Below are 13,683 nucleotides of genomic sequence, written 5' to 3'. Positions count from 1 at the left end.
CCAACAGAGCTATCTACGGCCTTACTGGAAATTAAACAACCCAAGTATCTAAGAACATCACCTGATGCATTTGCTTTACTAATAAATCTACAACACAATCATATACACGCTGACTCAGGAGCCCCATTATGTTCAACGCAGCTTACTACCAGGAAATATGACTACAGATCTGTAAGACTGCACTTCTTAAGTGTCCACAGTATTTTTCCAAGACAGGAGGATGGGGAGAGAACTAGAATGCCCCCCAAGACCTCCTAATAGTCCTACCAGGTCCAGCGGGACCAGCTGCCACAGCTAATGAATTCAGGTAAATTCTGGATATGTTTATCTAGCAGACGCATGGGGAGATTGACAGTAGAATGATACGGTAATGCACAGCACTTCAGTACATGTTACCATTCCAGTTTTCATTTCAGCTAGAAAACTACAAGAGAGTGAAGTTTTGTTTCCCCACAAAATCCTATCTTTGGCCTTTGCTGAAACTACAGTGGAGCTGGGAAGACAGAGGTTTAACAGCCCTTCCAGATGCCCTTGACTTGGTTAAGCTGTTGCCACTCAGTAACTAGGCAGCTTAGAACCAGACAACAAAGTGTTAAGAGAGCCTACAGTCAACAGCATAATGAGATTTGAATTTTAACTTCCTTATGCAACTTCTATTGAATTGTTTATTTATTAAATTTGATTGATTGATTGAAATTTCTATACCACCCTTCATCCAAGGATCACAGGGCAGTTCACAATATAACAATTAACAATGTGACAACATGCCTTACTGGTATAAAAAAGGCTGAACAGTTTCAGATTCCTTCAATAAAAACCACTGGTTACAGACATGTTACACTTGTTGCTTATATGGAGCAATTCCCGTAAGTTTGCCTGGTGCTGATCATCTTGCAGTACTATGGGCTGTCTTTTTTGTGTGATTTTGCTATGTTTAGCACAGCCTTCCCAACCCTGATGTTGCTAGATCACAAATTTCATTATCTCTAACCACTGGCCATGTGTGCTGAGGCTGATGGGATTTCTTAGCAAATACTACTTTATACACACTGATATAAATTTGATAGATCAAACCAGACTGAAGTTTTAGAAAACAAAAGAAAACAAAAAAAAAAGCTTACCTTGAAAGGACTGTTTGGCTCTGTTTACCAGTTCTTCAATAGGATAACTTGCGAGATCTCCTCTGGCATGCTTAGTTTTGCAGTAGGTACATGCATTCAAACACCTAGGGAGGAAGTAGAAAGCATTACTTTATAAATCAGTTCTCCCTAACCCCACAACATATTGTTAAATGCAGTTGTTTAAGCTTCAGCACCACTGCCAGATTGCCTTCTGCTGGCAGTGGTAAAGTCTAAAAGAAGTACTTGAAGAAATACAGAGAGTCTAAAAGAAGTATCTGGAGAAAAATTAGGTGAGCACAACCTTTAAAAATGCACAGATGAAAAGTCTGCTAGATGAGCACAAAAATAATTCACAACAGATCTTGATGTTCACTGTACTGAAAATGAACCCATCTCCCCAGTAAGCCATTCTAAAATTTCATTTTTCCCACCCCAGTGAATGGATTTTAGTCTGGTTAATAGAAGGCTATTAAAAGTTAAGATGCTCAGTGCTGGTAAGCTTCTTGTTTTAACTCAGGCCAACAGCTGAATAGCAAAGGATATACTTCTCTTGCAGTTTTTTCATTTAAATTCTTTCTTTATACTCCAGTTCCATAAACTTCCATAAATATTATACGAAGCAGAAAACCTACATCAAGAAGGGAAAATAATGTCCATTCATGTTTGTAGGGATAGTAAACCTGCTAAAAAGATAATTCGGTAAAGGTACCTGGAGTTAGAAATGGTAAATACGAGGTGTGAACAAGATTATGAAGTTGCAGGAATTAAGACAAAAAAATACATAAAACCACAACAGAAAGTAAAATAATGGTTGATTCACAACACAGCGAAGATTACACAGCACCATATTTTCTAGCACCACTTTCCTTTCAACTTTTAAACTGAACTGAATCTGAAGTGATGTGCCTCACAGTTGGAAATCAGAACAACTATGACAGAACAGGGAAAAAGACTTCCCCAAAGTATGGCTCTCATCTGGAGAAGAGAATGAAAACAGACAGTCATAGAGACATTAAAAAAGATAAAGTGCTTTTTGGAGAAGGGTAATCAAAGAGCTCAAATTTTATAAGCCAATTACAGCCCTCAGAGTGCATTTAGATGCCCACTTTATCCATCTCTGCTTGTAGAAACCAATGGTACGCAACAGATAAGAAATTGGTTCATTTCTAATCCAACTGGAAGTAATATGCAATTACACAACTGAATTTGTGTCAGGGCCTGGGGCCTAATACTTCACTTACTGCCGCAGGCTTAAACAAGTCATGCGATATACAGCACCCCAGAGTAATGCTGTGTTCCTGATATAGCAGTGCAACTAATGCATCACTGCTGACTCAAAGAGAAAAGCCATCCATCAAGGGTCTCTGGAAGATTGCACCCTCTCCCTCCTAGGTAGACTGTCACAGCAAGGGGAAGTCTAGCTTAGCTAAAGTCATCAGCTTGAGAATGAACAGCTTGAGGGAGCAAGTTCATCTCTCTTTGCTGGAAAGAACTCTGCTCTAACTGGGGCCCAAGAAACACCAGCGAAAGAAGATGCATTTGGCTCCCACTGGATGCAAGTATCTTTTAACGTTTTGTTCCGACATTATCCAGCTGATGATTTCCATTCCCTCCACTCACCTTCTGCAATGGCTCATATTTTTTAGATTATAAGCCTGGGGTCAGGGCTTATTGTTTCAATTTATGTATAGCGCCTATTAAACACAGACACTAACTAAACTAAGACGCGGGTGGCGCAGTGGGTTAAACCACTGAGCCTAGGAATTGCCGATAAGAAGGTCGGCGGTTCGAATCCCCGTGACGGGGTGAGCTCCCGTTGCTCGGTCCTTGCTCCTGCCAACCTAGCAGAAAGCACGTCAAAGTGCAAGTAAATAAATAGGTACCGCTCTGGTGGGAAGGTAAACGGAGTTTCCGTGTGCTGCTCTGGTTCGCCAGAAGTGGCTTTGTCATGCTGGCCAAATGACCCGGAAGCTGTATGCCAGCTCCCTCGGCCAGTAACATGAGATGAGCGCCACAACACCAGAGTTGGTCACGACTGGACCTAATGGTCAGGGGTCCCTTTACCTTTACCTAAACTAAACACTAATACCAATCCTTAGGCTTGTCTTCCTCATGGACTCATCTTTACAATATTTTCCTTCTTAGCATTCACTAAGCCCAAAAATGATTAATGCAAAGACTCTGGTGGACTGAGGTGACCATAGCTCAGCCTGCTTCCTGGGGTAAAAAGGCAAGAGTTTATTGCAAGCTTTGTGCTCTCACCTTTCAAGTTGTAGCATTCAATGGCACATTCTCCTACATCTCTAGCCTTTGCTATCCTTTGCCTCAGACAGGAAGGGCAGTAAGTATCAGGAGCAGCTCGGGAAGAAAAAAGGAAGGGCTGCCTTATGCATAGTCAGATCATGGACCTATCAAGTTCAGTGCTGACTAGCAGCAGCTCTCCACTGTTTCAGAATTTTTTTGTCTTTTCTAGTCCTAGCTGGAGATGCCATAGATTGAAGCTGGAACTTTTCGTATACAGAGCATGCACTCCATCATGGCAGGTTCAGAGGTGGCAAACATTATGAAGAGTAGATTAATGATTATGCCGAGGAAACATCTCATGGTAGTTCTCTGGATATCAGTTCTACTTGGATAAGAAAAACACTAGTCCCTCGTGCATGTGTATGCACATGAACCATGTAAGTAAAATATATATTTCACATATAATGTTAACAAGCTGCTGATAGTTTTATTGTGGCTTATTGAGGTTGCCATTTTTTGTTTTTAGTACCAGGAAGCTTTTTCTTACCATAGTTTTGTAATATCAAGGGATGATATGTTGATATTATTGTATAAGACTGAATCTATGTATTTCAAATTGTTTTTTTTGGTTTTTTTTTTTTGTAAGTTGCCATCAGGAATCAGCTTAAGAACAGTGCTCAAAATCAGGCAGGAGACAGGCGCATTTTGTGAATGGGAATTGTTTGATTGGGGACAATTTGAGAAGTCTTGGTGCCACGTATGGCAACTGAGATTCAAGATTAAAATTGCTGCTGCTGACAAAAAGGCGCAGGAGAAATGCCTCCCTCCCAACTCCAAAGTAAGATCGTTAGCTGCTGCCTTCCGTGCTGTTTTGCCTTGTTTCACCTCCCCAAAATGCTATCTAACTGATTGCTGCCTTCCATGTTCCACTTTGCCTCCCCTCCATACCCCAAACAGGTAAGTTCAAATCTAGCACAATACTTTACATATCTATTTCACACACATACACCAGTATATACAAATATTAAATATTCAGATGACCTATGATTTTAGCCACAATTGCAGGGGCTGAGTCCCATTTATGCTTGTGGTGTCCAATTAAAAATGTGATATTAACAATGTTTCACTGATGTGAATTGTGTATTAGTTCATGCATTTCAGAAAAATAAATAGAAAGTGTTGCTGCACTTGGAAAATAGCGACTAGCCATCCTGTTTTTGCGCCCGTAACCTAGGTTCCAGGATTCATGTGGTGAATAGCTTTCTATCCCAGTTTCTAACACTACTTAAGTGCACAAATCTAATAATTTTGTAAAGTTTTAATATGGCAAGCAGGTGGATCAAAGAAAAACAAAACCTAATTAAAGTAAGTAAAGAAATACAAGGATTTGGAAGATGACAGGATACACGAATGTCTCTCAGGAGCCTGAGTCCCTGCTTCAGAAGCTGATGGGGGAAGAGAATGAAGGCATTTATTGCAAACATATAAAAAAGAAAGGTGGTGATGAAGGCTGTCTTTATGCAGAACAGATGGACTAATTGACATTTCAAAAGCAAACTTCAGCTCAGACCAATGGGGAAAAACTAAAGACCACACAGATGTGATACTATCAGCAATCCTCTCAAGACAGCAATCTGGGAACTGCAACTGTTACTCAGAAGCAAAAATATGGCAAAAGGGACTGCTTTGGCTGCCTAAAACAAACGGCTGATGAAATTTCTATTTTGTGGCTCAAAATTATTATTGACAAGTAGTACAACTGTGAAGCAGCATAGCACAGAGGACTGGACATTGACCAGAGGGACTAAAGCCCCAACTCATTAGCATACAAATTTGTACCTCTGGTTCACTGTCCCGTGTGTAAAGAATAAATTTTTATGATAGCTTGGATGTTGTGATGACAACGTATCTTAGAGAGACAGAGCTGGCTGAAAAAGAATGATATATTTTATTTAAAGAGAATTATGTATCTTAGAAGCATTACTCTGTTTAGGGCTCAAGCTACACAATGTGATATAAAAGATGCTTTACAATTCATAAAAGCACCAAACATTCCTTAAAAGCTCTAAGTGACATTTATGATGAAGACACTTGACCTTATTCTAAGACATCAGCAGCTGGTTCCAGAGTGGAGCAACCCATGAAAATATAGCATTCTTTTAAATAAGAACAAATCTGAGGCTATTTAGACTCTCCAAATTAATTTTTTGTGACTTCGGAGATTTACTGCAATAGCCCAGGTCTAATTAAGGCTGTGCCAGGACCCAAGAGCTTAGGACAAGGCATGACAGCCTTATGCAATAAAACATGCTAGGTAATGTCAACAGGCAGATATGTTGGCATAAGTGCTTAGAATTGCTGTGTATAAATTATCAAGGTTTAAATCCATTATCATTTTCAAATTCAATCATCATGCTTATGAAAGTGCACTAAGGGAGTCTGCACAATCTACATGCGGGGTGGGCAGGGAGACACAGAGACAAAACCCAGCCTAGGTTAAAAAGCACTTTTAATTATTTTACTGCTATGGCAATACCCACTGAACACACCATAAAGTATCTGCCCCCACTCTCAATATTTACACAGAGCAGAAGGTTCTTTAGTTATAAAAGGTTTTCCATCGGTAGCGATCTGGGAAAGGACAGTTCTCTTACTCTCCCAGGTACCTTTACTGTCTTGTTTACTCCTCCTTAAAATAATGCCTAATACTTTTCTGATAGTACTTGAACAAGCACCAGGCAGCATGTACAAGATGGAACAATTTTTTTAAAAACAAAAATCACCCACAGAAGAATTCATAACATTAATTACTGAAATTTTTAATTCCAAAGCTAAAGGAATTTTGATGTTAAGAAATGGTTTCAAAAACAAGAAAATGCTGCAGTTCTGGCAATGCATCGATGTGCTACGGTAAACAAACCTGTTGGATAGGAAATTTCTGCAAGTTGTAAGCTGTTCTCTTGGTAGCTGGTTACTTCACTGGTGGAGCTTACGTTACATTATGGACCAGCAGAGAACAGTGGAGTAGATTGAGAACCATGCCCCTCCTCTTTTGTTTGTGTCCTACTATTTTATAGAAAGTTGACTTGGAAGTTCAAGACATTATGGCTTTTGCAGGTTAAGTAACAAATTAAGTAAGGAAATAATGCACTTCTAGAAGTCATATGCTGGTGTGGCTATACCTAAAGCTGGAGTATATTGTTTACATTACTCTCTCCAGCTCAATTCCATTACTGCCCCCTTTTCCTCCAATCTATTGGAATGATGGAAATCATAGGATTCCCTTACAGTCCTTACTGTACCTATTTTTGTAGAAAGTCAATCTGCATCAGCTCAGCATAACTGGATTATAACATGGAGGAATAGTTTTAGCAGTTATTTATAAAACAAGAATGGCTATCCCCACCACACTCCTGTGGAGTGAGTAATGCACTTAGCAAACCAAGAAGTCCTCTAAGATTAACAACCCCTAAACCAGCCATATAGAAAACTCAGCTGAAAAGTGGGCTGCTGCCTATGATAAGAGCTATTGTTTTCACTTCCTCAATGGCTTTTGGGACATAGTCTTTCAGAGTGGTTAAATCACACAGGAAACATTAGGCTTCAGTTAATTCTGAAACATATAACAGGTTCTTTGGATAAAAGGTATTGTTTTAGTACTGGTCAAAACATCCGGAAGAAAGGGGTTAAGAGTTCTATGTGAGTGGGGCATGCTAGCAAGCTTAATTTAGACAGACAGAGATAGCTATCAGACTTGCTTCAAAAAAGAAAAGAAAGTATGTCAGTAGTCTCTGTGGGAACACAGCTTCTGAATTGTGTAGAATAATAGCAAAAACACCGTAAGCCATCAAAAAATGCAACACCATGTCTTTGAAAATAAGCTTCCTACAGTGACACTTAGGCAAGATTTTTCTCTTCACATTTCTGCTACAATTTGCACTAGGTTCTCAAATAGTATGAAATTGTACCAGGAGCTGGTACTCAAAGCATGTTCCAATGCTACTAATGTTGCCAGCACCTTGTTTTCTCAAAAGATGATCTAAATTACTAGCAACCAGTAACTGCCATAAAAATCTGAAGCCAGCTTAGCAGGAGAATGCTACTGACGTGGATTCAATAAACAGGCTTTTATGGGAAGAATTTTGCTTCTATTAAATAAATGTTCTCCTTTTGAGAGGAAAATGCACAGCTACAGTAACACATCTAGCTGCCCCAAATTATGCTTAAAGCTAATAAAAAGGTTTAATATCTGAAGTCCATTGCTCTCTTGAAAGTTCAGAAGTAGCTAACTATATTTCTAATTTATAATTATAAGCACTCTGTGAGGTAGGGCCCTATTGCAAAAATTCCACAGATTGGGAAAAATCAATTGCTCTGTGGAAAATGTGCCGAGGAATGACCAGAACTTCTATAGATGATAGATGATTTTAAAAGGGTCTTCTGGGTAGTGGCACCCACCTTGTGGAACGTCCTCCCATCAGATGTCAAGGAAATAAACAACTATCTGACTTTTAGAAGACATCTGAAGGCAGCCCTGTTTAGGGAAGTCTTTAATGTTTGATCTTTTATCATGTTTTTAATATTGTGTTGGGAGCCACCTAGATGGATGGGGTATGTATGTATGTATGTATGTATGTATAAATAAATAAATGGTTGACAGTATTGGGGAAGGTGAGTTTTTGTGACTTCATGGATGACCACTTGAAGAACCACCGTTACAGGTAAGCTACCTTCCCCCCTGCCTTTACAAGTTTCTAGGGGTAAAGCCAAACCTATGGACTATGGAACTACATAGTGGTCCTTCGTGACTTATGTCAAAGGACAAATTTATGGCTCACAGGTTCCTGCAAACTGTGATTTTATTTGGATTTGATGGTATTCCAAGACTTATTACTGACCGCTCCATTGTGCTTTCATGGAATCATGATCTTATTATTTCTAATATTGTATCTATCTATTTCTACCCTGCATCATTTTTTCCTCGCCCCTTAAGTTGTGGATCATCTGATGTTGAACAGGTGTGTTTCTTTATCTCTCAAACACTTGCATTGTTATATGCAATAAAATAATTAAAATGTGGGGGGAAGGAATGTTACTACTCCCACTGCCAATAACAATAATTATTGTGAGAGCCAGTGTGGTGTAGTGGTTAAGAACGGTAGTCTCGTAATCTGGGGAACCAGGTTCGCGTCTCTGCTCCTCCACATGCAGCTGCTGGGTGACCTTGGGCTAGTCACACTTCTCTGAAGTCTCTCAGCCCCACTCACCTCACAGAGTGTTTGTTGTGGGGGAGGAAGGGAAAGGAGAATGTTAGCCGCTTTGAGACTCCTTAAAGGGAGTGAAAGGCGGGATATCAAATCCAAACTCTTCTTCTTATTCTTTTTAGGGATTGTGAACATAACCCAAATTTGTGTGTATATTCAATTTAATTCAATCTTTCTGTATTCTTGTATGTAGTTGATATTTATGTCCTTTCCTTAATTTTTTAAAAGTCCTGTAAATGACAACTTTGGTCCTGAACATTGCTGGATAGAGGAAGAGTGTGATAAAGTTATTACCAATAACTAAAGAAAGTATTTTGGGAAAGGGAAATGAAACCTTCACTTACTTATCAGATCAGCCTAAATCAGGAATGTCCAAAGTCCGTTTCATTTCATCAAATCCGGCCCTCTTTGAAAAAAGTTTGGGTACCCCTGGCCTAAAGTTTGGGTACCCCTGGCCTAAATGATCAACCTTTCATCTTTCTTACATTTGAAATGTTGTGTTTGCATCTGTCCTGCCCCATTTTCATATCTCAGTTACAAAAAACAAGTCTGATTGTCTTGATGTACCTTGGCCCAATCTTGCCTTCCTCTTTTAAATAACTCAAGCCTGGAACTATTCCAGGTCACCTGCAACCAGGTATTATAAAAATAATGGTTTACATACACTCTTTGAAAAAGAATAGATACTCTTATAATCTGGTGTTTAGCTCATGAGTCAGTCTTAAGCAATTGCAACTGTGCAAGATAAATCCATTTCCTCTCTTTCTGAAGCAGTGGCTTCCTGGCAATATAGATATGACAAGGCTTTTTATAAGGCATTAGACAATAAATTAAGAAAAGTACACATTGGAGCATAAAAACCAGTTCAATGAAGTACAAGCAGGCACAACCATCACAAAATGTTCCCAAGTTTCAAGAATAAATTTGTGAAAATTAACAAGGAAGAAAACAGATGTGAGCTAAATGAAAACCTGTGATAAAGGTAGATGGGGTAAAAGTGTATGTGATAGAGAGAGAGCCAGTGTGGAGAGAGCCAGTGTGGTGTAGTGGTTAAGAGCGGTAGTCTCGTAATCCTGGGGAACCGGGTTCGCGTCTCCGCTCCTCCACATGCAGCTGCTGGGTGACCTTGGGCTAGTCACACTTCTTTGAAGTCTCTCAGCCCCACTCACCTCACAGAGTGTTTGTTGTGGGGGAGGAAGGGAAAGGAGAATGTTAGCCGCTTTGAGACTCCTTAAAAAAGGGAGTGAAAGGCGGGATATCAAATCCAAACTCTTCTTCTTCTTCTTGATATTGCCCAAATTTTTCAGTAGCTGAAACTTCTGTGAGCTTGTACCCAAACACCAACTTTTCCTCTTGAGATGGATATTGTGCCTTTTACACAGGAATGCTCAGAGAGATAGCTCAGTTGGTAGAGCATGGGAGTCGTAGAGAGGTAGAGATCTCAGGGTTGTGGGTTCAAGCTCCAAGTTGGGCAAAAGATCCCTGCATTGCGGGCGGTTGGAATAGAAGACCCTTGTGGTCCCTTCCAACTCTACAATTCTATGATTCTATATACCTGTCAGCAATGAGTTTTGAGTACTAGTGAAGATAAGAGTCCGGGCAGTCAGCCATATTTACAGGATTTATTACGCCTTTGAAGCTATGTACAAACAAGTTCAGAAGTTCGACACTTTCATGGCAGGTCGGTTGTCCCGACTGCCTTTCCTTTCAATTTTCCCCAGCATAACCACCTTCTAAGCCCAGCCCCCCTCGTTCCTCTCTGACGAGGGTGGTTTGTCCACGGAAGTACCTCCCCCCTCTCAGATTCACTACCTCCTGACAGCTCTTCGTCACCCTCCTCATCCGAGGAAGAACAACTGCTTATTAAAGGACCCTTCTCTCGGTAAGTTCCCATTCTCTCCTCCTTCTCTGGCTCCAGTTCCCTGACAATACCTGTGGCCTTTCTGAAGCTGAACTAAAGCTCCCATCACGGCTGACCATTGACCATGCTGACTGAGATTTCCAGGAGTTGGGATCTAGTAACAGTTAGAGGGGCACAGGTTCTAGGGCGACAAGCAGAAATGCAGCAAGTGACATCATTCCCACCATTGAGGGCATACACTTATAATCACACAGCTGTTAAAGGCATACAAACCTGGCAGCTGGAGGTAAGTAAAGTCAACAAGCCTTCCCCCCCCCCCCCCGCAGCTAACTGACACTATCTGTCCTGAGAAAAGGAAGAACAGAGCAAGCAAAGCAAGCAAAAACAACAGCAGGGCCTGCTCTGATCAGACTGTCCCTTCCTTGGGCCAACTTTACGTTTTATATCATTTATTTGTTTTAGTAAACTGCCTTGGGAGCATTGCCAAAAAATGCCATATATAAATACAACAAATGCATAAATAATAGTAATGACTGAAGCAAGCCACATTCCACATATATTGTTGATGTAATCTTTGCTTGCAAGTTTTCCATTTCCACATATATATATTTGTATTTCCACTGTCTTAACTGTTCTACAACTGCCAGTGGAAAGTGAAGTAGCTATATATTCATAACCAACAGGAATTGTATTGTATATTATTATGAAGGCTGTTTCACACTTTACGCACACCATGGCAGATGCATAAACTGTGTGTCAATGTGCTCAGGAGCTCTAATTTGCTGCAAGTCCCTGACATGTATACAATGGATATTTATAGAATTGTGCCTGTCAATCACACTTTTGTGTGTTTGCTACAGGGTGTACATGAGGGTAGCTGCTGCAAATGTGATTGCTGTGTAAAGTAGCTCAGACAGTAACACAGCTATTTGGTTCAGTATTGCAAGCTGTGAAGAAAGTTTGTATTGAGATCTCTACCGAAAGCTAATATACTTTGGTCTAGTGCTCAGAGATCAGAATGTACATCTCAAATCTCACAACTTTATTGACAATCTGTTTGTTTCTGGACTCGATTTAAGTGATGTTTTTAAAGTCCTAAATGAGTTGGGACAAGGTCATCTTAAGGACACCTTGCTCCCATAGAGACATGCCTGGACTTTGAGATCAGTCTTGTAGGCCTTGCTCTTGGTGCCATGATGAGGGCCTTTTCAATGGTAGCAGCATGGCACTGGCACACTATTCTAATGGTACCGTGTCAGAAGGCCCTCTCTGAAAGGATTCAACAGAACTGAAAATTAAACTTTTTTTGCAGGCTTTCAGTGTTTAATTCTGCTACTGCCTCAATTCTGAGATTTAGCCTTAATTATATACAAATAATATGTATGTTCTTAGCAGCTTATTTTAAATGATTGTTTTGTTTTGCATTGTACTTTATGTGTATCATAAGCTGTTCATGGTATGATTCTAAAATAATAGGATATAACCAATAATTATATTCAGCAGCACGGTGTAACAATTTAAAAAGTAAAATAGTTCAAAGCATTTTAAATTTGTACATTTACTCTGCCAACTATGCATTCTCACAAAAATTTATCTCCAAAACGTAGGCCACTTGACACCAAACAGCCTTTCCATGCAAGAGCCACAGCACCAGCCTGCCTTCTTCTGCAGGTGGTGGAACCAGTCAAGGTACCATTACTGCAGCTGCCTTTCTGAGAGTACAATACTCCCAAGCCTCAGTTCCCAGTCTCATATCACACTGTGAATTCTTCAAGGAAGAGTAAAGGACCATTCTGGACTGCAGCCCGATACAAGTTTAACCAACCTTAATTGTTAGGCCTACTGAAATCAATTATCTAAAAACATCGAACCTTTCTTGTGACCTCTGCACTTTTCTTTATATGACATGACTGATTAGGACACTAAGTAGAAAAGGTGGATATTAATATTTTCTCTTTACTATTCAAACACACTAACCTCCATTCCTTCACTTTAGAAAATAGTTAACCCACACCGCAATGTTCTCCATATTTATTTTGATAACTTGTTTTGTCAATAGCTATTTCTATAGTCACATAGGGCCATAAGAAGTTCACGTGTCATCTTGTTGTCAAACGTCTAGTTGAAAATATAAATAGTGCTCGGGCACAATTGACAAAGAATTGTACAATAGAATCATGTGATTTTAAACATGTTCATCCAATTCAATGAGTCCTGGTTTATTAAACCTATAGTGAATATGGAATTCACACTTCTGATTGAAACTTATTTATATCTAGTGTAAACCTGCATCTGTTTTTCTATTTTCCTAATGCTGGTTCTTTTCTCTCTTTTGCCATGGTTTGGACTTAAGATAAATCAATAAAAGTATCAGGGAGAGGAACGGTTATTTACCCTCAAACCATGGGAAATAGTACAGTGAATCAAGCACAATCTAGTTTGCAGAAAGTACGCCAACAAATGAGGATAGTTTATCAAAGTAAAAAGAAAAACAGATTGGCAGAAGCTGGGAAAAGCAGATGACTAAGCAACCTCTTTTGTAAACATACTCCCAGCTGTACTTTCAGCCTAATAGGAACTCAAGTTGTTGAGCAACAAGTTACCTTGCTCCAAGGTAACTAAGGCTTTAAAATGAGTATATAAACACACATGACTCACACACAAACCCCAAAACACAAGCATACTAGACGTTTATCTCTTAAAAACAAGAGAGACACCAAGTCTCGTTCCGGGCTGCTATATAAAGAGATCATGGGACTGCCAAACATTTGCTGAGAATTTAAAACTAAATTAATAGATGTGGTGAGTGGCACATTCCTGCTTGACCTTTGCATAAACTGCTCTTTAATTCCCTCCCCCCCACTCCATCTACAAATTGCCTTTACACAAAAACAAAAAGGAGAAGGAAAGAAAAAGAGAAGACTTCAACTTATTTTGGGACACTTGAGTTCCAAGGGCCTACATGCATTCACCACAACATACATAGGCTCCATATACATTATCCCCATCCTTGAAGTAATAAAAGACACCTATTTGGAGTGTACAAGCTTAGGATCATGCGCAAACAGAATTTCCAATGTGCAGAGACTGAGTGTGATGAGTGGAAGGGACTGGGAGATACATCCTCCACACACCCAGTAGAAGAGACTCTCACAAGAGGTGATGGACTCTCCTTCCTTGGAGGTTTTTAAAC

At 39.8% G+C, this 13,683-nt stretch overlaps 1 protein-coding gene across 4 annotated transcripts in view; it reads right to left on the bottom strand.

Annotated features, from left to right (window-relative positions):
• Window positions 1-13,683, bottom strand: part of CDKAL1 (CDKAL1 threonylcarbamoyladenosine tRNA methylthiotransferase) — a 242,049-nt gene that overhangs the window by 131,865 nt on the left and 96,501 nt on the right. For all 4 annotated transcript variants that reach the window (XM_079983780.1, XM_079983779.1, XM_079983781.1 and 1 more), the window contains one exon: window positions 1,122-1,225. In XM_079983780.1, coding sequence (XP_079839906.1) covers window positions 1,122-1,225 — 104 coding nt within the window. The remainder of the gene's footprint in view (window positions 1-1,121; window positions 1,226-13,683) is intronic.

Source organism: Podarcis cretensis (genome assembly GCF_951804945.1).
Source record: "Podarcis cretensis genome assembly, chromosome: 7".
Lineage (NCBI taxonomy): Eukaryota > Metazoa > Chordata > Lepidosauria > Squamata > Lacertidae > Podarcis > Podarcis cretensis.
Note: the sequence above shows the minus strand (reverse complement) of the source record. Positions and strands in the feature narration are given on the sequence as shown.